This window comes from Mesoplodon bidens (genome assembly GCF_964165515.1).
Source record: "Mesoplodon bidens genome assembly, chromosome: 2".
NCBI lineage: Eukaryota > Metazoa > Chordata > Mammalia > Artiodactyla > Ziphiidae > Mesoplodon > Mesoplodon bidens.
In genome coordinates, this window is record NC_138177.1 from 153,950,198 (window position 1) to 153,971,196 (window position 20,999).

The following is a 20,999-nucleotide window of genomic DNA, read 5'->3' on the forward strand; positions in this document are numbered from 1 at the left end:
CCTCAACAAAATACTAGCAAACAGAATCCAACAGCACATTAAAAGGATCATACACCATGATCAAGTGGGGTTTATTCCAGGAATGCAAGGATTCTTCAATATATGCAAATCAATCAACGTGATACACCATATTAACAAATTGAAGGAGAAAAACCATATGATCATCTCAATAGATGCAGAGAAAGCTTTCGACAAAATTCAACACCCATTTATGATAAAAACCCTGCAGAAAGTAGGCATAGAGGGAACTTTCCTCAACATAATAAAGGCCATATATGACAAACCCACAGCCAACATCGTCCTCAATGGTGAAAAACTGAAACCATTTCCACTAAGATCAGGAACAAGACAAGGCTGCCCACTCTCACCACTCTTATTCAACATAGTTTTGGAAGTTTTAGCCACAGCAATCAGAGAAGAAAAGGAAATAAAAGGAATCCAAATTGGAAAAGAAGAAGTAAAGGTGTCACTGTTTGCAGATGACATGATACTATACAAAGAGAATCCTAAAGATGCTACCAGAAAACTACTAGAGCTAATCAATGAATTTGGTAAAGTAGCAGGATACAAAATTAATGCACAGAAATCTCTGGCATTCCTATATACTAATGATGAAAAATCTGAAAGTGAAATCAAGAAAACCCTCCCATTTACCATTGCAACAAAAAGAATAAAATATCTAGGAATAAACCTACCTAAGGAGACAAAAGACCTGTATGCAGAAAATTATAAGACACTGATGAAAGAAATTAAAGATGATACAAATAGATGGAGAGATATACCATGTTCTTGGATTGGAAGAATCAACATTGTGAAAATGACTCTACTACCCAAAGCAATCTACAGATTCAATGCAATCTCTATCAAACTACCACTGGCATTTTTCACAGAACTAGAACAAAAAATTTCACAATTTGTATGGAAACACAAAAGACCCCGAATAGCCAAAGCAATCTTGAGAACGAAAAATGGAGCTGGAGGAATCAGGCTCCCTGACTCCAGACTATACTACAAAGCTACAGTAATCAAGACAGTATGGTACTGGCCCAAAAACAGAAAGATAGATCAATGGAACAGAATAGAAAGCCCAGAGATAAACCCACGCACATATGGTCACCTTATCTTTGATAAAGGAGGCAGGAATGTACAGTGGAGAAAGGACAGTCTCTTCAATAAGTGGTGCTGGGAAAACTGGACAGGGACATGTAAAAGTATGAAATTAGATCACTCCCTAACACCATACACTAAAATAAGCTCAAAATGGATTAAAGACCTAAATGTAAGGCCAGACACTATCCAATTCTTAGAGGAAAACATAGGCAGAACACTCTATGACATAAATCACAGCAAGATCCTTTTTGACCCACCTCCTAGAGAAATGGAAATAAAGACAAAAAATAAACACATGGGACCTAATGAAACTTCAAAGCTTTTGCACAGCAAAGGAAACCATAAACAAGACCAAAAGACAACCTTTAGAATGGGAGAAAATATTTGCAAATGAAGCAACGGACAAAGGATTAATCTCCAAAATTTATAAGCAGCTCATGCACTCAATAACAAAAAACCAAACAACCCAATCCAAAAATGGGCAGAAGACCTAAATAGACATTTCTCCACAGAAGATATAGACTGCCAAGAAACACATGAAAGGATGCTCAACATCTTTAATCATTAGAGAAATGCAAATCAAAACTACAATGAGATATCATCTCACACCAGTCAGAATGGCCATCATCAAAAAATCTAGAAACAATATATGCTGGAGAGGGTATGGAAAAAAGGGAACACTCTTGCACTGCTGGTGGGAATGTGAATTGGTACAGCCACTATGGAGAACAGTATGGAGGTTCCTTAAAATAGGTTCTAAAAATAGAACTACCATATGACCCAGCAATCCCACTACTGGGCATATACCCTGAGAAAACCATAATTCAAAAAGAGTTATGTACCACAATGTTCATTGCAGCTGTATTTACAATAGCCAGGACATGGAAGCAACCTAAGTGTCCATCAACAGATGAATGGATAAAGAAGATGTGGCACATATATACAATGGAATATTACTCAGCCATAAAAAGAAACGAAATTGAGCTATTTGTAATGAGGTGGATGGACCTAGAGTCTGTCATGCAGAGTGAAGTAAGTCAAAAAGAGAAAGACAAATACTGTGTGCTGACCCACATATATGGAATTTAAGGAAAAAAATGTCCTGAAGAACATAGGGGTAAGACAGGAATAAAGACACAGACCTACTAGAGAATGGACTTGAGGATATGGGGAGGGGGAAGGGTAAGCTGTGACAAAGTGAAAGAGAGGCATGAACATATATACACTACCAAACGTAAGGTAGATAGCTAGTGGGAAGCAGCCGCATAGCACAGGGAGATCAGCTTGGTGCTTTGTGACCACCTGGAGGGGTGGGATAGGGAGGGTGGGAGGGAGATGCAAGAGGGAGGGGATATGGGAACATATGTATATGTATAACTGATTCATTTTGTTATAAAGCAGAAACTAACACACCATTGTTAAGCAATTATACTCCAATAAAGATGTAAAAAAAAAAAAAGAAAGGGAACAAATAGTTTAATTCAGAGCTCAGATCATAATACCAAATACTCATTCTAGCAGTTATGAGACAGTCCCCACCCTCCAAGGGTGTCTGCCTTCTTGCTGTCTTAAACTTTATATTTGCTCAGATACTAACATTACTGCTGAAGTTAGGAGCTGAGAAAGAGCTAGGAGGGGAAGAGAAAATGTTAAATAAGGCAAAGTGATGGCTTTAAAGGGAAGTGAGAGAAAAGGCAGTCAAAATTGAAAAAAGATCCCTGAGTTTATAATTAATTTACATATATACTTCTGTGGTTTGCCAAGTGATTTGGTGTGACTACCTAAGTTTAATTAGCATACAGTCTCAGAATGAAAACTCTGTAAGACAAGGCTTCACTTAGATTTGATGGATATTCAGAAAATCACTCTCATTCACGTCTTTGTCATCATCACCCTGCAAAAATGTTAATGAGGGAAAACAATTCCAAGTTCACACACATAATCCCAAAACTTATGCTTACAAGAGAAAACCTGATTTTGTGAATATAGATTCAAGCTCAATGCAGTACCTAACCTTCAACCAAGTCTGAAGAAAGGGCTTAAAGACTCATATTAGCAAGCAACACTTAAAGTGAAATACAGACTTTTCACTTAAATCATTGTGAGTTCATGTGTCTTTAAAAGGAATACACAGAATTTATGTAATGTCAAATTATAAAAGAGTTGCTAAGAAGTTCAAGGAAGCCGAAACACTTTTCAATATAGCTTGATATGATACCTATGGTAGTCACCGGGAAATTTCCAAACAAGCCTGAGATATCTCTGAATTGATTTCCTAAACAAAAAGGTAATAATTGATTTTAATAATAATATAGACAATTTAATTTTATTTTAATCAATAATATTGATTTTAATAATTTCCTTCCAGAAGTCTCACAAAGTATTATGACATCTAATTTTTCTAAACTAAGTACCCCAGTTTTATACTGCTTTAGGTTCACTCCTACTTATGTAGCTGCTGCAGTAAAACAGGATGGCTTTTATTTATGACTATTTATCTGGAGAAATGCCTCTTTCCCTATACTAAGTGCTTAGAGTAATACAGAACACAGCTGTTTTCTTTCTTCAGTGTCCGGTTAATCAGGATTAAATACACACACGCACATACACACACACACACACACACACACACACGCACGTTTTGCAGAGAGAAGAAAACATATTACACAATGTCCTCAGCTGAGCAGAGCAGAAGACTTCATAACTGTCCCTGACGATTATTTAAGAGGAGGCTCAAGAAGGCTCAGTAACAACTGCCGTAACTATTCATAAGTGCCACAAAATGGTTAGAAATCAAGTTCACAGCACTGACTTTCATCCTACATAATAAACCATATTATTTCATTTATATTTGGCAATTCTGGATATGGTGATTTTAGGCTTTGAAGAGACAATGATGGTATTTACCACAGATCTTAATAGATATAATTTTAGAAGGGGTTTAAGTTTTATTTATACATTTTTTATTGTAGTAAAATATACAGAACATAAAATGTAGTATCTAGGGCCTCCCTGGTGGCGCAGTGGTTGAGAGTCCGCCTGCCGATGCAGGGGATACGGGTTCGTGCCCCGGTCTGGGAGGATCCCACATGCCGCGGAGCGGCTGGGCCCGTGAGCCATGGCCGCTGGGCCTGCGCGTCCAGAGCCTGTGCTCCGCAACGGGAGAGGCCACAGCAGTGAGAGGCCCACATACCGCAAAAAGAAAAAAAAAAAAAAAAAAAAAAAATGTAGTATCTAAACCATTTTTAAGTGTACAATTCACTGGCATTAAGTACGTTCACAATGTTATGCAACCATCGTTATAACAGATAAAATTTTGTATAATGTGCATAGCATGTATTTCAAACCCACGGTTATACAAATTTCTTAAGCAATGCAGACATTTGTATAAATTGTGTAAAAATCATAAATCAGGGGCAGTGTACACATGCAATTATAGTGAGTCTGATGCCTTAATTATTCAATTTTTCACAACTTCCTCAGTTTTACTGTAAAGTTGTCTGTAGCTCAAAATATTCTGTAATCTTTTCAATAAAATTAGTAATATCACTTATAGAACATGAATTTCAGAACATGCTTTTCCACATTTATTCAACTGATAGGGTTTTTCTCATGATGAATTCTTTGCTGCTTCAATAAAAGGCTAATTTTAAGTTTTCCCACATTTACAAAGCTCCCTTGTTTTTATGACTTCTTTGATGGAGAATAAGATGTATCTTCCAGTTAAAAGATTTCCCACATGTGTTGCATTTATTTTGTTGCTCTGCTGTGAGTTGAGTAATGTTTAAGGAGATGTGATCTCTTGATGAAGGCTTTGCCACATTCAGTGCACCCGTGGGGTTTCTCGCCTGTATGAATTCTCTGATGCATGACCAACACTGATGAGTCTGCAAAGGCTTTGCCACATTCTCTGCATTGGTATGGTTTCTCGCCTGTATGGATTCTGGAGTGTTTATAAAGGGATGAACCGTACTTGAAGCTTTTCCCACACTCCTTACATTCAAATGAGTTCTCAGGTGTGTGTGATTTCACATGCTGAGTAAAGGAGGAGTTCCAGGTGAATGATTTCCCACATTGACCACATTCATAAGGCTTCTCTCCAGTGTGGAGTCTCTGATGGACCACGAGTTGTGCTTTATGCGTAAAAGCTTTCCCACAGTCACTGCACACAAAGGGTCTCTCTCCACTATGAATTTTTTGATGAGCTGCAAGGTGTCCCTTACTGTTAAAGGCTTTCCCACAGTCACTGCATTCAAAGGTTTTTTTTTTCCTTGTATGCTCTTTTTCATGTCTAATGAGATGAGACTTCTTTTGGAAGGTTTTCCCACATTCACTGCACCCAAAGGTTTTTTTCCTTCTGTGCTTTCTTTCATGTCTAATAAGACACAACTTGTTTTTGAAGGCTTTTCCACATTCCTTGTATTCGTAAGAGTTTTCTCTGATATAACTTTTATTATAACTAAGAAAGTATAAGTTAGGTTGCAAACACTTTCCATTTGATTCACATTTATGCTGTTTTTGTCTTGAAGAAATAAAATTTATATTCAGATTACAATTTTGGACTGTCTCGTTGGTCAGTGTTTTCTTGAAGGTGAACATACCTTGGTTCAAAAAACTGTCTTTGCTTCCTTCTCCTTCCTGTCCCTCTAGCTCATCATCAAGTAAGCAGATAACTTCTAAAAAGGAGTAAAATGAAACATTCTCAGTTACTCCTTCCAATATCATGTAATAGAAAGAAATATTTAAAGTCTATGTTTTCGGGCAAGGATGCCAATTCTGACCACTTCTAGTCAACATAGTACTAAAATCCTAGCTAGACCAATTAGGTAAGAAAAAGAAACAAAAACATCCAAATGGGGAAGGAAGAAGTAAAAGAATCTCTGTTCATTGATGACATGATCTTGTATTCAGAAAACCCTAAAGATTCCATGAAAAAACTCTTAGAACTAACAAATTCACCAAAGTTGTAGGATACAAAATCAACATAAAAAAATCAGTTGTCTTTCTATACCCTAAAAGCAAACAATCTGAAAAGGAAATTAAGAAAACAATCCATTTACAATAGCATCAAAAAGAATAAAATAAAGGAGATGAAAGACCTGTACACTGACAACTACAGAACACTTCTGAAAGAGATTAAAGAAAACACAAATAAATGGAAAGACATTTTTCATTTTCTGTGTTCATGGACTACTGTTAAAATGTCCCAAATGTACCCAAATGTATCTACAGATTAAGTGCAATCCCAGTGGAATTTTTTGCAGAATTTGAAAAAGCAATTCTAGGGGCCTTCCCTGGTGGTGCAATGGTTAAGAATCCTCCTGCCGGGACTTCCCTGGTGGCACAATGGTTAAGAATCCGCCTGCCAATGCAGGGGACACGGGTTCAAGCCCTGGCCTGGGAAGATCCCACATGCTGCAGAGCAACTAAGCCTGTGTGCCACAATTACTGAGCCTGCACTCTGGAGCCTACAAGCCACAACTACTGAAGCCCACGCGCCTAGAGCCCATGCTCTGCAACAAGAGGAGACACCCCAATAAGAAGCCCGCGCACCACAACGAAGAGTAGCCCCCGCTTGCTGCAACTAGAGAAAGCCCGTGCACAGCAATGAAGACCCAACGCAGCCAAAAATCAATCAATAAAATAAATAAATTTATATATATATAAAAAAGAAGAATTCACTTGCCAATGCAGGGGACAAGGGTTTGAGCCCTTGTCTGGGCTCGCACAGCAACAAAGACCCAATGCAGCCAAAAATAAATTTTAAAAGAAATTAATTAACTAAAAAAAGAAAAAGCAATTCTAAAATTCGTATGGAACCACGAACGACTCCCAAGAGCCGAAGCAATCTTGAGTAAGAACAAAGCAACAGGCCTCACATTTCCTGTCTTGAAATCACATCACAAAATTACAGTAATCAAAACTGTACTTTACGGTACTGGCATAAAGACAGACATATAGACCAATGGAAAAGAACAGAGATCCCAGAAATAAGCCCACGCATATATGGTCTTCAAGAAGTGTGCCAAGACAACACAATGGGGAAAGAATAGTTTCTTCAACAAATAGTGCTGGGAAAACCAGATACCCACATGTAAAAGAGTGAAATTGGACCCCAATCTTACACCACACACAAAAATCAACTCAAAATGTATTAAAGACTTAAACATAAGATCTGAAACTATAAAACTCCTAGAAGAAAAGATAGGGGAAAACTTCAGAATATTGGTGCTCACAATGATTTCTTGGATAGGGAACCAAAAGCACTGACAACAAGAGCAAAAATAGACAAGTGGTACTACAGCAAACTAAAAAGTTTCCATCAAGAAAAGGAAACAATAGAGTGAAAAGGCAACCTACAGAATGGGAAAAAATATTTTTAAAACATATATTGGATAAGTTGTTAATATCCAAAATATATAAGGAACCCTTACAACTCAATAGCAAAAAATGGGCAAAGAACTTTAATAGACATTTCTCCAAAGGAGACATACAAATGGTCAACAGGTATATGAAAAGACGCTCAACATCACTAATCATCAGGGAATTGCAATTCAAAACCACAATAAGATATCACCTCACACCTGTTAGGATGTCCATTATTAAAAAACAAACAAAAAATATAACAAGTGTTGGCAAGAATGTGGAGAAATTAGAACCCTGGTGTACTGTTGGTGTGCATGTAAAATGGTACAGCCACTATGGAAAATGGTATGGAGTTTCCTCAAAATATCAAAAATTGAACCACCACATGATCCAGCAATCCCACTTCTGGGTATTTATCAAAAGAATTGAAAACAGGATTTCCTAGAGATATTAGCACTCCTGTGCTCACTGCAGCATTATTCACAATAGCCAAGAGTTGAAAACAATCTAAATGTCCACTGACAGATGAATGGATAAAGGAAATATGGTATACACATACTTTAAAAAAGAAGGAGGGCTTCCCTGGTGGTGCAGTGGTTGAGAGTCCGCCTGCCGATGCAGGGGACACGGGTTCGTGCCCCGGTCTGGGAAGATCCCACATGCCGCGGAGCGGCTGGGCCCGTGAGCCATGGCTGCTGAGCCTGCGCGTCCGGAGCCTGTGCTCCGCAATGGGAGAGGCCACAACAGTGAGAAGCCCGCGTACCACAAAAAAAAAAAAAAAGAAAAAAAAAAAAGAAGGAAATCCTTCATGTGCTACAACATGGATGAACATCAAGGACATTAGGCTAAATGAAATCAGCCAGTCACAGAAGGACAAAAACTGCATGATAGCACTTACATAAGGTATTTTAAATAGTCAAACCTATATAAGCAGAAAGTAGAGTAGTGGTTGCCAGGGGCAGGGAGGAGTGGGAAATGGCGAGTTGTTCAATGGGTTTAGAGTTTCAGTCCTGCAAGATGAGGAAGTTCTAGAGATCCCCTGTACACCAACGTGCATACAGTTAACAATATTGTACTATACACTTAAAAGTTTGCCAGTGAGGGTATGTTTCATATTATGCTTTTTTTTTTTTACCACACACATGCAAAAAGTCTCTGGTTTCAGGTCTAGTCTCCCATTCTGGACTACAAAACAAAAAAGAAATCTGTATTTGTCCTGCCCTGGGCATTAAGAAGAAACTGCTGAAATGGAGGCTTCTGGAAAACAATAATGAGAACAAGTAGCTTTTTCTATTTATAAATATGACTTTCCATTCTGTGAAAGATGGTAAAACAGGCACAAAGTAATGTTATAACAGTGACAAAGAAAGTTAAAAAGGGCTCTTAACAAGGATGCAGAGTAGCTCTGAGAGTGGGGAGAGCCATTTCAGAGGAATGAATGAGGAGAGTAACCAGGGGAACAAGGAGATAAAGGCATTCTGAGAAATGAGAAGAGCTAGACTGGGTTGGGGAAATTTGACCAGAGTCAAAATCTACAACATCTAATAATTAAGTTATCCTGTTAGGATGCTCCCGAGTCTCCTTCACACACTTCTTCTCCTTCCTCATCCTGCACACAACCACCAAAGAACTGTCAAGCCATTAACTCCCTTTTACCTATAGGCACTTTCCTATATCCTCTCTAGCCACCCAAGCCACAGTTGAGGCCTATTTGTAGAAAGTTCTCCAACTCCACTTCTGCTAGGATTCATTCTCCAATGCCTACACATACCCAGGAACACAGAGGCTCAGCAGAACATTGAAAAGAGACCAGATGTCAATTCTTTTGCTTCTATCATCAGTTATTTCTACTACTTGATAAGAATTTTTCCTGAAAAATAATCCTATTTTTTTATAACCTCTTTCAACCTTCCAGACGTACTAGCCTCCAAAACTCTGCTTTGCCCCTGACACCACACTCTTTAACTCAAATTTCACATTTTGGTTTCCACACATACAGATTCCATTATTTCTGGGGATCTGAACCATAAGACTCCTAGGCTTTACCAACTTTTGCCTTTATATGCTGTGTGGTTAAGAAAGTTAACTCTGACTACTGTTACTATGGTGCCACACCATGTCCAAAACAACATCATCACTGCTCAAAACCCTACAAATGCTAAGTCCACTGATATAATAATGTTAGGGAAAATGGAGGAGAAGGCAATTCTTCACTGTTTCTGAGATTGCCTTCCATCAAGGGAGAACCTTATTAGTGTAACAATTTGGACTCTTACCTCATTCCTTATTTCTCAAATAAACACAATCTGATTACATTATTAGAAATAGATGTATGGAAAGATCTGCCATCATGCTGAGGAGGGAAGAAGCATGAGGATTCTAGGAACTGAGAGAACCAACAAGCACTTCGATGGAACAGGCAGCGTGAGGAGCCAGAGCAGAGAGGAAGGACATCCTCCCACACAAGAACTGAGAAACAGAAAGAGCAGCCACGTGGCAGAGTGGAAGTGGAGGTGTCATCTGGGGATCTGAGGATGTTGTGTCAGGTGTACCCAGTCACTTTCAAAGGCGTGTGGTTTTAAGAGGTGCTTCCTACAAAGTATTTCAGAGGCACCTGTCCCTCACTCACCAACTGGGATCTCAGTTCCAGAGACTCCCATCTACCTGCTTTCTCTGACTCACCTGGAGAGTGCCAACGTGGGTTCTCTCCCTCCACCATCCATGGCTCTTGTCCTTGCTCCACCTTGAAGATCACTTTTGTTTTGGTGACTGGACACCCTATTCATGGGAAACAACACAGAACTGGGGACAAAGTGCTAGGAACAAACGACTACCTCACAATTCGGGTTTGCCTCCTGGAGTCTTAGGGCCTGTGAAGATAACAAACTTTAGAAGAGAAAAGACCCTTCTTCATTTGGGAGGCAGAAGCATTAAACATACTACCTGATCCCCAAAGGGGATTATGAATCTTTGACTGGACTAAGCTGGTGGTGCAGTGGTTAAGAATCCACCTGCCAACGCAGGGGACAAGGGCTCGAGCCCTGGTCTGGGAAGATCCCACATGCCGAGGAGCAACGAGGCCCATGCATCACAACTACCAAGCCTGCTCTCTAGAGCTCGCAGTCATAACTACTAAGCCCATGTGCCACAACTACTGAAGCCCACGCACCTAGAGACCGTGCTCCGCAACAAGAGAAGCCACTGCAATGAGAAGCCCACGCACCACAACGAAGAGAAGCCCCTGCTTGCCACACTAGAGAAACAGAAAGCCTGCATGCAGCAAAGAACACCCAACACGGCCATAAATAAACAAACAAACAAACAGAAATAGCAAAAACAAAGAAAAAGATTCTTTGACCACTAAAATTCGGGGTCAAACTTACTAATGCTTCAGAATGTTCACAGGTTTCTCAAGTCTTAAAGGAAGGGTACGATTAGTATATCCTGAGTTACACAGGGAAATTGTCCTTACCCACTGAGATGAGGTTTCTAAAATTCTCCAGCATCACATCCCAATACAGCTTCCTCTGAGCATATCCCAGCAGCTGCCACTCCTCCAGGGTGAAGTCCACGGCCACATCCTGGAATGTCACTGATCCCTGTAATAGTATATTCATTTTCGACCTGAAGTGAGGACCACTGGGGCACGTGGAGAGGATTCAGAGCAATTCCCCTAATTATGTTCATATGTTCAGAGTTTGCAGTAAGTTACCTAGAATAACTAAAAACTACGTACTTGATTTAGAATTAAAATTTGTGATAGAAGAAAATCATATTAAAACTGTCCCACTATATACATATACACACATACGTATATATATATATACGTATACATACATATATATGGAGAGAGGGAGAGGAAGAGAAGGAATAAGATAATACTAAGTTCACCGAGCATTGTTTTGGCCTCATGTATTCTGCTTATACAAAGGGACACTGAAAAACAGTCATATGAAAACGGCTACTCATTTATGACAAATCATCAAATTTTTTTCTTTCACGATAAGTGCCAGGAAAATCTTTATCTATGGAATTGTTATACCTTACTCTCTAGGACATGGCCAATAACTTCACCGATTGGGTATCCTGTTTTTATGACTGCCAAGATTAAGCATAAATTTGCATCTCAACATTACAAAGCATGTTCAGACCCTACGGCCTCCATATCAATTTTCTAATTTTTCTTCAATTTAAATTTCAATCTATATTTTTCCCATTTATATTCTTACCTATTAATACTTTTCCATTTTAATATATGGAGTCTTACAAGTCACTTCAAATTCACCAGAAAGCAAAGTGGAATTTGAATGAATAAATGGATGGATAGACGTAGGGATGGATGGATATCTTGCCTGGAAGTTGGTCGCTTTCTGCGGCTCATGAGAAAGGACACTGATCTACGAAAACAAGACGGGGAGTCCCCTGCCCTTCCAGCCTAGAAATAAGTACCCATATGCCAGCTACAAAAAAAAGCTACTGGGGGAAGAATGACCTTTCAAACAAGCAGGGAAGTCCATGTTATAGAAAGACTAACTTGTCCACTTTTAATCCTGATATGATCACAGAACTTGGATAAGGATGGTCTCTCTTGGGTAGATGTATACATTTCTGCCCATTGATCTATTACAATTTATTGTTAATTTCTGATCTAGTGATTTCTTTTCTCCCAGAAACTTATCCCAAAGAAATAAAAATTGATGGATATGAAAATTAAAAGCCTGAGTTCTGGAGCCGGGCAACCGAGTTCAAATTCAGCTACTCCACTTACTAGCAGCAATGACCCCGAGAAAGTCACTTAACTACTCTATACTTCAGTTTTCTTACCTGCAAAATGCTGACGATAATAGTACACACATCATAGGATTTTTACGAGGATTAAAGAAGTGAATACATGAAAACCACTCAGAACAATATGTGGTAAGCACTCAATAAGACTGTGACTACTTTTAAAAATAAAAAAGGGGAGAAAGGGAAAGATGAAAAATAATGTTTTTATATCATTGCTTATAATATGAAAACAGACAATAGCTTAAATGTGCATTAATAGAGTGTTGATTTAAAAAAAAAGATGATAGCTTAAATGTCCATTAAAAGTGTTGATTAAAAAAAAGATGCTGTATAAAGATATTGCTTTGGAAAGAGGTTCCATTTATATTTGTAGGTGAAAAAAGTATGTTAAAATATATAACATGATCCTCCCCTCCCCTTTTAAAAGAATATGCACGCAGATACAGAGATACACAAGCTTGGTGTTCTCTGCAAATAAATAATAGCTATTTACAAAAATGTAAATAATTGCTATTTAGGGTTGTAAAGACAGCAGAATCATATGTAACTTCTATTTTATTTTTTTACATATTTGTACTTTCTAAATGTTTATAATGTATTATTTTTTCAAATATATACATATATATACATGTAAATATATAGTTTAAAAATATACATGTAAAATTTAAACAAAGGTCTGTAATGCCCTACAACATCTTGGTTCCACCTCTTCTAACCTCATCTACCTCAATCCTTCAAGCACCCTCCTACAGTCACTCTGATCAGACGTTCAGCTTTCTTGCTCTTCCTCCAAAATACCAAGGATGATTACTCAGGATCTCTGCACATCTCTTCCGCCTGGGCTGTTCTCCCACAGGGAAAAATCGAGATACTGCACAGCTCACTCTCTAAATTCCTTCAGGTCTCTGCTTACAGGTCACTTAGCAGTGAGGCTTTTCTTGACAACCTCAGATAAAAGAGCTTCCTCCCTCACGGTCACCACCACTCTGTACACCCATACTCTGTCTTTTTCTCCATTGCACCTACTATCAAATGACAGATTGTGTATCTGTTTATTTGGTTTTTGTTTCTCTACCTCCATGAAAAACATAGATTCTGTTTTGCTCACTGTGGTACACCAAGTACCAGAATGGTGTTTGGTCCACAACATACACTCAGCAAATATTTGCTGAATGACTCAAACTCCTTGTTACATGTTTTCAAAAGAAACTTATTAAGCAACTTTGGCCCACCTGAACTGTGATGCAGAGAACTTCCCTGGCAGGCGAGTGGTTAAGACTCCGCGCTTCCACTGCAGGGGGCACCTGTTCAATCCCTGGGCAGGGAACTAAGATACTGCATGCCGCTGCGGTGCAGCAAAACTTTTTTTTATTTTTATTTTTTAAATTTTTGGCTGCGCTAGGTCTTCATTGTTGCCCATGGGCTTTCTCTAGTTGTGGCAAGTGGGGGCTACTCTTCATTGCAGTGCGCGGGCTTCTCATTGAGGTGGCTTCTCTTGTTGCAGAGCACGGGCTCTAGGCGCACAGGCTTCAGTAGTTGTGGCGCGTGGGTTTAGTTGCTCCACGGCATGTGGGATCTTCCCGGACCAGGGCTCAAACCCGTGTACCCTGTATTGGCAGGCGGATTCTTAACCACTGCACCACCAGGTAAGACCCGTGGCAAAACTTTTGAACTGTGATGCAGGTAAAAGAACAGTCTGGGAATTGAAGACTGGATTTCAGGCCTGACTCAGCCACTAACAAGCTGTGGGACTCTGGCACTCAATTGCCATCTCCTTAAAATGAAGAAGCAGAACCAGAAGACTCCTAAAAGTCCTCCTAGCACCATGAGGCTGTGATTACTCTGTAAACTAGTTCTGCATTTAGGTAAGGGGAGAAAGGGAAGCAGCATAACCCCAAAGGGCAAATATGACAACTAAAATAGTAAGGAGCCAGCTTAATTGTGAAGGAAGCAATGAGGAAGGGAACGCACTGGTGTGAATGTGTGTTTGTGAGAGCCTGAGAGAGAGAGAAAGAGAGAAGGGGAATGAATAAATGTGTTTAGGAAAGAAGCAGAATTTCTTCTGTAGTAGCTCTTGATTCTTCTTTCCCTTGACCATACCCTCATTCTCCTCCAGTGAGTTTCATTTTCCTGTGGAGCCTGACCACATAAACCCATACTTCATTTTCTGTAATTCTCACCTCTCTCCTCAAACATTTGGGACAACACCTCCATAAACACAGTCCTTGATGGTACCTACATGTAATGCCATGAGTCAAGCCCTACTCTCACTAGATAGTAGAGACAGAAGTTGATTCTTGTCTCAACTGAAATGGGGTTAAAAAGTCACAGGTCAGGAGAGCCTCTTCCCGGGGTTAATCTGATGGAGAAGCAACACTCCTTCAACAGGAACCTTCACGTTGGGCCGCGATTCTTTAAACTCACCATCCTGTGGCCCTAGGTTGGCTTTTTGTAGATTTTAACCAGGGCCGCTGGAAACTGAAACAGGCAGGAATACGCAAGAGGGACCCTCAGGTTCAATTACACAGTCTTCCTGCAGAGACACCAAGAGTTCTCTCAATAACAATGATCACAAGTTGAAGTTCATTTAGCATTCACTCCTCAAGAATACAAACTAACTCTTTGTTTTAGGCAAAGTACTATGTTGCAAAAATAATGAAATTTGGGTAAAATGGCACTGAGTTTGAATACTCGCTCCTCCACTAACTAGTTGTGTGATTTGAAGCAGCTTCATACCTCCCTGTAAAACGATGAGTACACTTACAAAGTCATCGTGATAAACAAATGCCAATACTTTAAAATAATGTGCTTAACAGTGTCTGGCACTGGCTGTATTGGTTCTCTTCCCCGCCGCTTTGAAGTGGTTTACTGCCTTCGGCGAGTCAAAAATCTTGTGGAATGAGATGAGTTACAGTTCAACGCACAGGCGGGGGCTCCCTACGCGGTCCACACTACCTACAACACAGCAACGCAGACTGGCCCGCCACGCCCCAGCCAGACCTGGGCAGAAAGGAGCCCAGCCCTTACTCGGCTTCCTCTGAGCCAAATGCCCCCGCGCATAGGAGTTACCTACAATTTTGCTTTCTTCACATGAACTGAGAAGCCGGCCTCTGCTCTCCACCTGCTCCTCAAGCCCTGCTGGCTCACCCGCTTTCAGTACTGAAACACGTGGAGGAACGCAAACACTTCCTGAGGTCCCCACTGCGCGTGTGCGGAAGTAGCGACCCACCCAGACCCTCCCCCCAGGGTTCGCTGAGGAAATCCACCAGAGACTACATTTCCCATAAGGCTCCCGGAGTTTTATATCCGTAAGGCCTCAGGGATTTCCTCTTCATCTAGCGGAGATTTCTAGTTTGATGTTGTTTGGGCTTCATGGAGAATCATATTGAAAGGAAACGTGTACGTAATTTTTACTGATTAATATAAACGTGGCATATAGAAAACATATGCTATATAGACGTGGTAAATAGAAAACAGTAATTTATTTAAAGGAAGAGTTTCTTCTTTTATTTTTAAAAAGAATTAAACTTAGTAACACTGTAATAACATATCATCTGTAAATAGTTTTAAAATCTAAACTATGTAAATTAATGTATTAGATCCCTGTTAAAAAGGTTTTTAGTTTCAGACAGCTTAGTTATGAGTATGTTTCAAAGCTTTATTACAATCTAGGTGTAAGGGAACAGCAAGAGGGCAATTTCAAGTTTCACTCAGGGAAAAGAGTTTATATAGGAAAAGAGAAGGGTTACATAATCGTTGGAGAGCTATAAAAATGAGTGTATCTAACAGGCATCAGGTTGGGTGGATAACTAGTTTCTATAACAAGTCTTAATTCCATTAAAGTCATTTAGAAATTGCTTATCAGGAATGATCATTTTTTCCCAGAAGGAAGTCATGAATTATAGTATGCAAAAAAAAAAATGCTTTTCCCAGACGAGGTTTGGGACAATTTCTCTTTTATAGGTTTCTTCAGACCTTTCTCCTCCACCCCGCAGCCCCAGCTCTCTCTCTCTTTTTTTTAAAAAATTATTTATTATTTATTAATTTATTTATGGCTGCATAGGGTCTTAGTTGCGGCACATGCGATCTTTCGTTGCGGCATTCGGGCTTCTCTCTAGTTGTGGCCCACAAGCTCAGTAGTTGTGGTGCATGGGCTTAGTTGCCCCGTGGCATGTGGGATCTTAGTTCCCTGACCAGGAATCGAACCCACATCCCCTGCATTGGAAGGCAGATTCTTAAGCACTGGACCACCAGAGAAGTCCCTTTTTTTTTCTTTTTTTTTTAATGTGTGTATACTGTCAGGCCTTATTGTAAGCATATATCTAATATTCATTCAACAAAAACATGTTGCCTGAGTTCCTGTTATATATCAGACATTGATTTGGGTATGGAGTAGTGAGCAAAACAGACAAAAATGCCTGCCTTGTGGAGCTAATGTTCTATTTTATTAGATATTGATAAATGCTATGGAGAAAAATAGTGCAATGAAAGGGGACAGGCAGTAGTGGAGGGCTGCAGTTTTAAACAGAGTAGTCCAGGAAGGCCTCTCTTAGGAGATATTTCAGCAAAGACCTGAAGGAAATGAAGTTGCAAACTCATGCCAGATGAAAAAGGGTTTTAGATAGAAGAAACAGCAAGAGCAAAGACCTGAAGCAGAAAGTGCCAAACACATTTAAAGAACAGCAAGGAGGGCCATGTACCTGGAGAAGGGAGAATAATAAAGAGGTAAGGAGGGGTGAGGGCCCAGACTGTGGAGGGACTTGTAATCAATGTAAGGGCTTTAGCTTTTCATCTGAGTGAAAATAGAGGCTTCTGGAGAATTTTGGGCAGAGGAGTGGCATGGTCTGACTCAACTTTTAATATGATCACTCTGGCTGCTGTGTGGAGAATAAACTGGAGGAAAGCCAGGGTACAACCAGTTAGGAGGTCATTAGAATAATCAAGAAGTGAGATGATGGTGGCTCAGACCAAGTAGTAGCAGAAGAGCTAGTGAGAAGTAGTTGCATTCAAGGTCTAGTTTGAAGGCAGACTCGATACTGATTTACTGTAGATCATATGTAAGGTATGAGAGAAAAAGGAGACTCAAGGATGATTCCCAAGTTCCAGGTGTGAGCAAGTGAAAGGATGGAATTGCCATCAGATGAGATGGAGAAGGCTGCAAGAGGAGCACATCTAGGGAGAAAGAGAGAGAGCAGGACCTGTTTTGAACGTGTTGAGTTTGAGATGCCGATTAGAGACAACCAGGTGGTCAAGTTGGACAAATATGCTTGAATTCAGGAGTGATGTCTACAAGAAATACATTTGGGAGATATCATTATCTAGATAGACTTTGAAACCATCAGACAAATGGGCTTACCAATGAAGAGCATATAGAGAGAAGAGAAGAGGTCTGAGGATAGAGCCCTGGGATATTCCCAAGTTGAGAGTTTGCAGAGATGAGAAGGACTCAGCAGGGAGACTGAGAAGGAAAAATCCGTGAAGCAGGAGGAGAACCAGGAGAATGTGGCTGCTGTAAGCAGAGAACCGAGGGCTACATCGCGTCCTAAGCTGTTAATAATTAAGACCGACGACTTGGTCATTGGATACAGCAAGTAGAATTTTATCGGTGACCTTTACCAGAACAGTTTCAGCAGAGTGGTGTAGGGGAAAGCCTATTTGGAATGAGTTTAAGAGAACATGACCTGAAAAGTCTAGATTGGGGGAATTTCAGTGAGACAGAGAGATGGTTTCTGTGGGGAAAAAAAAAATTCAAGAAGGAGAAAAAAAAAGACGGAAGGGGAACGGGTAGATTAACAGAGTGCTAAAACTAGCACTTTGGTGAAAGTTTGATGAGGAACAGGATATTATTTCCCCTGAAAATTACTTAGTTACCATCTTTCCCTTTGTAATTAAGTAATTAATTAAGGGAAAAATGGTAATTTTACAATGTAGAAATGTGGTGGATGCCACCCTAACCAAGTAATTAAAGTTAAAGTGACCAGTAATGGGACTTCCCTGGTGGCGCAGTGGTTAAGAATCCACCTGCCAATGCAGGGGACACGGCTTTGAGCCCTGGTCCGGGAAGATCCCACATGCCACGAAGCAACTAAGCCCGTTCGCCACAACTACTGAGCCTGCGCTCTAGAGCCCATGAGCCACAACTACTGAGCCCGCATGCCACAACTACTGAAGCCTGCACACCTAGATCCTGTGCTCCGCAACAAGAGAAGCCACCATGATGAGAGGCCTGCGCACCGCAATGAAGAGTAGCCCCTGCTCGCCACAACTAGAGAAAGCCCGTGTGCAGCAATGAAGACCCACCTCAGCCAAATAAGTAAATAACTAACTAAATAAATATTTAAAATAAAATTTAGAAAAAGTAAGATCACCAGTAATAAGACAAGTTTGACATTGTGCTTTCTGACATGAAATACTAAGAATATCACTTATGTGATATACTTGCCCAAATGCATAACTTGAATCTAATCATGAGGAATCATCAGACCAACCAAAACTGAGGGGCGCTCTACAAAATAACTGGCCTGTACTCTCCAAAAATATCAATGTCATGAAAGATGTTGAAGGGCTGAGGAATTGTTCCAGATTAAAGGAGTCTGAAGAAGTATGACAACTAAATACAATGGGTAATCCTGGTTTGGATCCTGGACCAGAAAAAAAAAATTGTTAAGAAAAACGTTATTGGTTTAAATGCAATGTGGTATCTTGGATTGGATCCTAGATCAGAAAAAGGACATTTATTGAAAAACTAGTGAAAAATGAATAAAATCTGGAATTTAGTTAATTGTGATAAACCGGTGTTGGCTTCTTAGTTGTGCTCTGGTAATAAAAGATGTTAACTTTAGGGGCAATAATAGGTGAAGGATATATGGGAACTCTCGGTACTAGCTTTGAAACTTTTCTGTAAACCTAAAATTATTCCAAAATTAAAAATTTCTTTAAAAAAGAACAGTATTGAGACAATTGGGGAATTTTATGGATGATAGATTAGAGAATAGTATTATACCAGTGGTATATTTTTTAAATTTTCATCATTGAACTGTGGTCATATAACAGAATGTCCATGTTCAAAGGGGTGAAATGTTATTGGACATCTTCTCAGCCTCACTTCTTCCTTTTTTTTTTTCTGCCCACAGCATGCAGCTTGCAGGATCTCAGTTCCCCAACCAGGGATTGAACCCAGGCCACTGCAGTGAAAGCCCAGAATCCTACCCACTAGGCCACCATGGAACTTCCTCTTCTTCCTTCTTTTGGTAACAGATCCTATTTTTCTTTGGGGGGACTACTCTGCTCTTATTACATGAGATCTTTGTGGCAATGTAAATCAAAGTTTTCTGTGGTATCAATCTGTCTTTTCAGTGGTATGCACTAGCTCACTGGAAATAATATGCTTTTAGTTTTGCAAAGGAAATTACTAAAACACTAAAGTGCTTCTAAAAAAATAAGAGACCATTGTTTTTTCCTCATCATAGGTGAGTTTAACACATTTGCAATTAATATTATTATTGATATGTTTTTATTTATTTCTACTTTTTTTGGCTTTCTATTTATTATATCATTTTCTGCAACTTTCACCTTTCCTGCTCTGTTGGATTTATGAAGTTTTCATTATTGCCCTCTTCAGATTTTTAAGTTACACATTATATTTCTATGCTTTTCTAGTTACCCTTACCTTTTTTACACCTTTATAAATCCTAAACTCTTTTTCCAGAACTCAAGGACCCCTAAACTTAGATCTGCCTTTTCCACTTTTTCTGTTTTCTTCTTTTCATTATACTTTTTGTATTTCATTCTTAAAAATTAGCATATATGATATAATCAGAAAAAAATGAAGTTTCATTGGGGAGAAAACGCCCTATCTGCCATCTGTGTATAAATAAAAGAGAAAGAAGGTATTTTTCAGTGATCTTTTTATAAAGTAAAAAAAGAAAGAAAATCTCAAGGTATGACAAACTCTTAGAGGTGAGAAAAATCGAGGGAGTTCTCATTTAGATTGTTTATGGCTGTTTCAGCCACAGAATACAAATAGACTAGGGAGTTCTGGGAATCTGAGATGTTTGGATGGAACTAAGCATAGTTTTGGTTTTCTTCTTGCCAAAATCTCGTATGGCTTAAGCCAATGAGCTCAGTGACAAAAACTCTCAAGGTGGCAGTTTATATTTGTCCAGTAAGGAAGTGTATATATATATATATATATATATATATATATATATATATATATATACATATATATATATTTTTTAATTTTTGGCTGCATTGGGTCTTTGTTCCTGAGCGTGGGCTTTCTCTAAGTTGCAGCAAGCAGAGGTTATTCTTCATTGCAAATCGGCTTCTCATTGCGGTGGCTTCTCTTGTTGCAGAGCACAGGCTCTAGACACATGGGCTTCAGTAGTTGTGGCACATGAGCTCAGTAGTTGTGGCTTGTGGGCTCTAGAGCACAGGTTCAGCAGTTATGGCACATGGGCTAAGTTTCTACGCAGCATGTGGGATCTTCCTGGACCAGGGCTTGAACCCGTGTCCCCTGCATTGGCAGGTGGATTCTTAACCACTGCGCCACCAGGGAAGCCCAAGGAAGTATATTTTAACTTGCTCTACTGTATTCCTTCTTCCACTTGAGGGAGTGAATTAATTTATGGAACCTAGATAACATGCTTCCTGAATATTACAATTAAAATTCCCTTGTTTTATGCACAGACCATCGCACACCTCTTGCCACCTCTACCTACACAGCTGCTCTT

General features: G+C 39.6%; 1 protein-coding gene across 1 annotated transcript; it reads right to left on the minus strand.

Moving 5' to 3' along the window:
- Positions 1-4,354: 4,354 nt before the first annotated feature.
- On the minus strand, positions 4,355-15,457 carry LOC308609574 (uncharacterized protein). The gene is made up of 4 exons (XM_081223268.1): positions 15,338-15,457; positions 10,949-11,075; positions 10,159-10,254; positions 4,355-5,786 (listed from the first exon to the last, which is right to left on the minus strand). Exons 2-4 carry the CDS (start codon positions 10,980-10,982, stop codon positions 4,861-4,863), a joined length of 1,056 nt encoding a protein of 351 aa, XP_081079394.1. The 5' UTR covers positions 10,983-11,075; positions 15,338-15,457; the 3' UTR covers positions 4,355-4,860.
- Between the last annotated feature and the right edge of the window lie 5,542 nt (positions 15,458-20,999).

Bases quoted from the DNA above. Each gene is read 5' to 3' on its own strand.
- LOC308609574 (XM_081223268.1), bottom strand. From the start codon at position 10,982: ATGCTGGAGAATTTTAGAAACCTCATCTCAGTGG. The intron at 10,255-10,948 runs GTAAGGACAATT...TCCCATGAATAG, and splicing joins TAGAAACCTCATCTCAGTGG to GGTGTCCAGTCACCAAAACA. The intron at 5,787-10,158 runs GTGAGTCAGAGA...ACTCCTTTTTAG, and splicing joins CCCACGTTGGCACTCTCCAG to AAGTTATCTGCTTACTTGAT.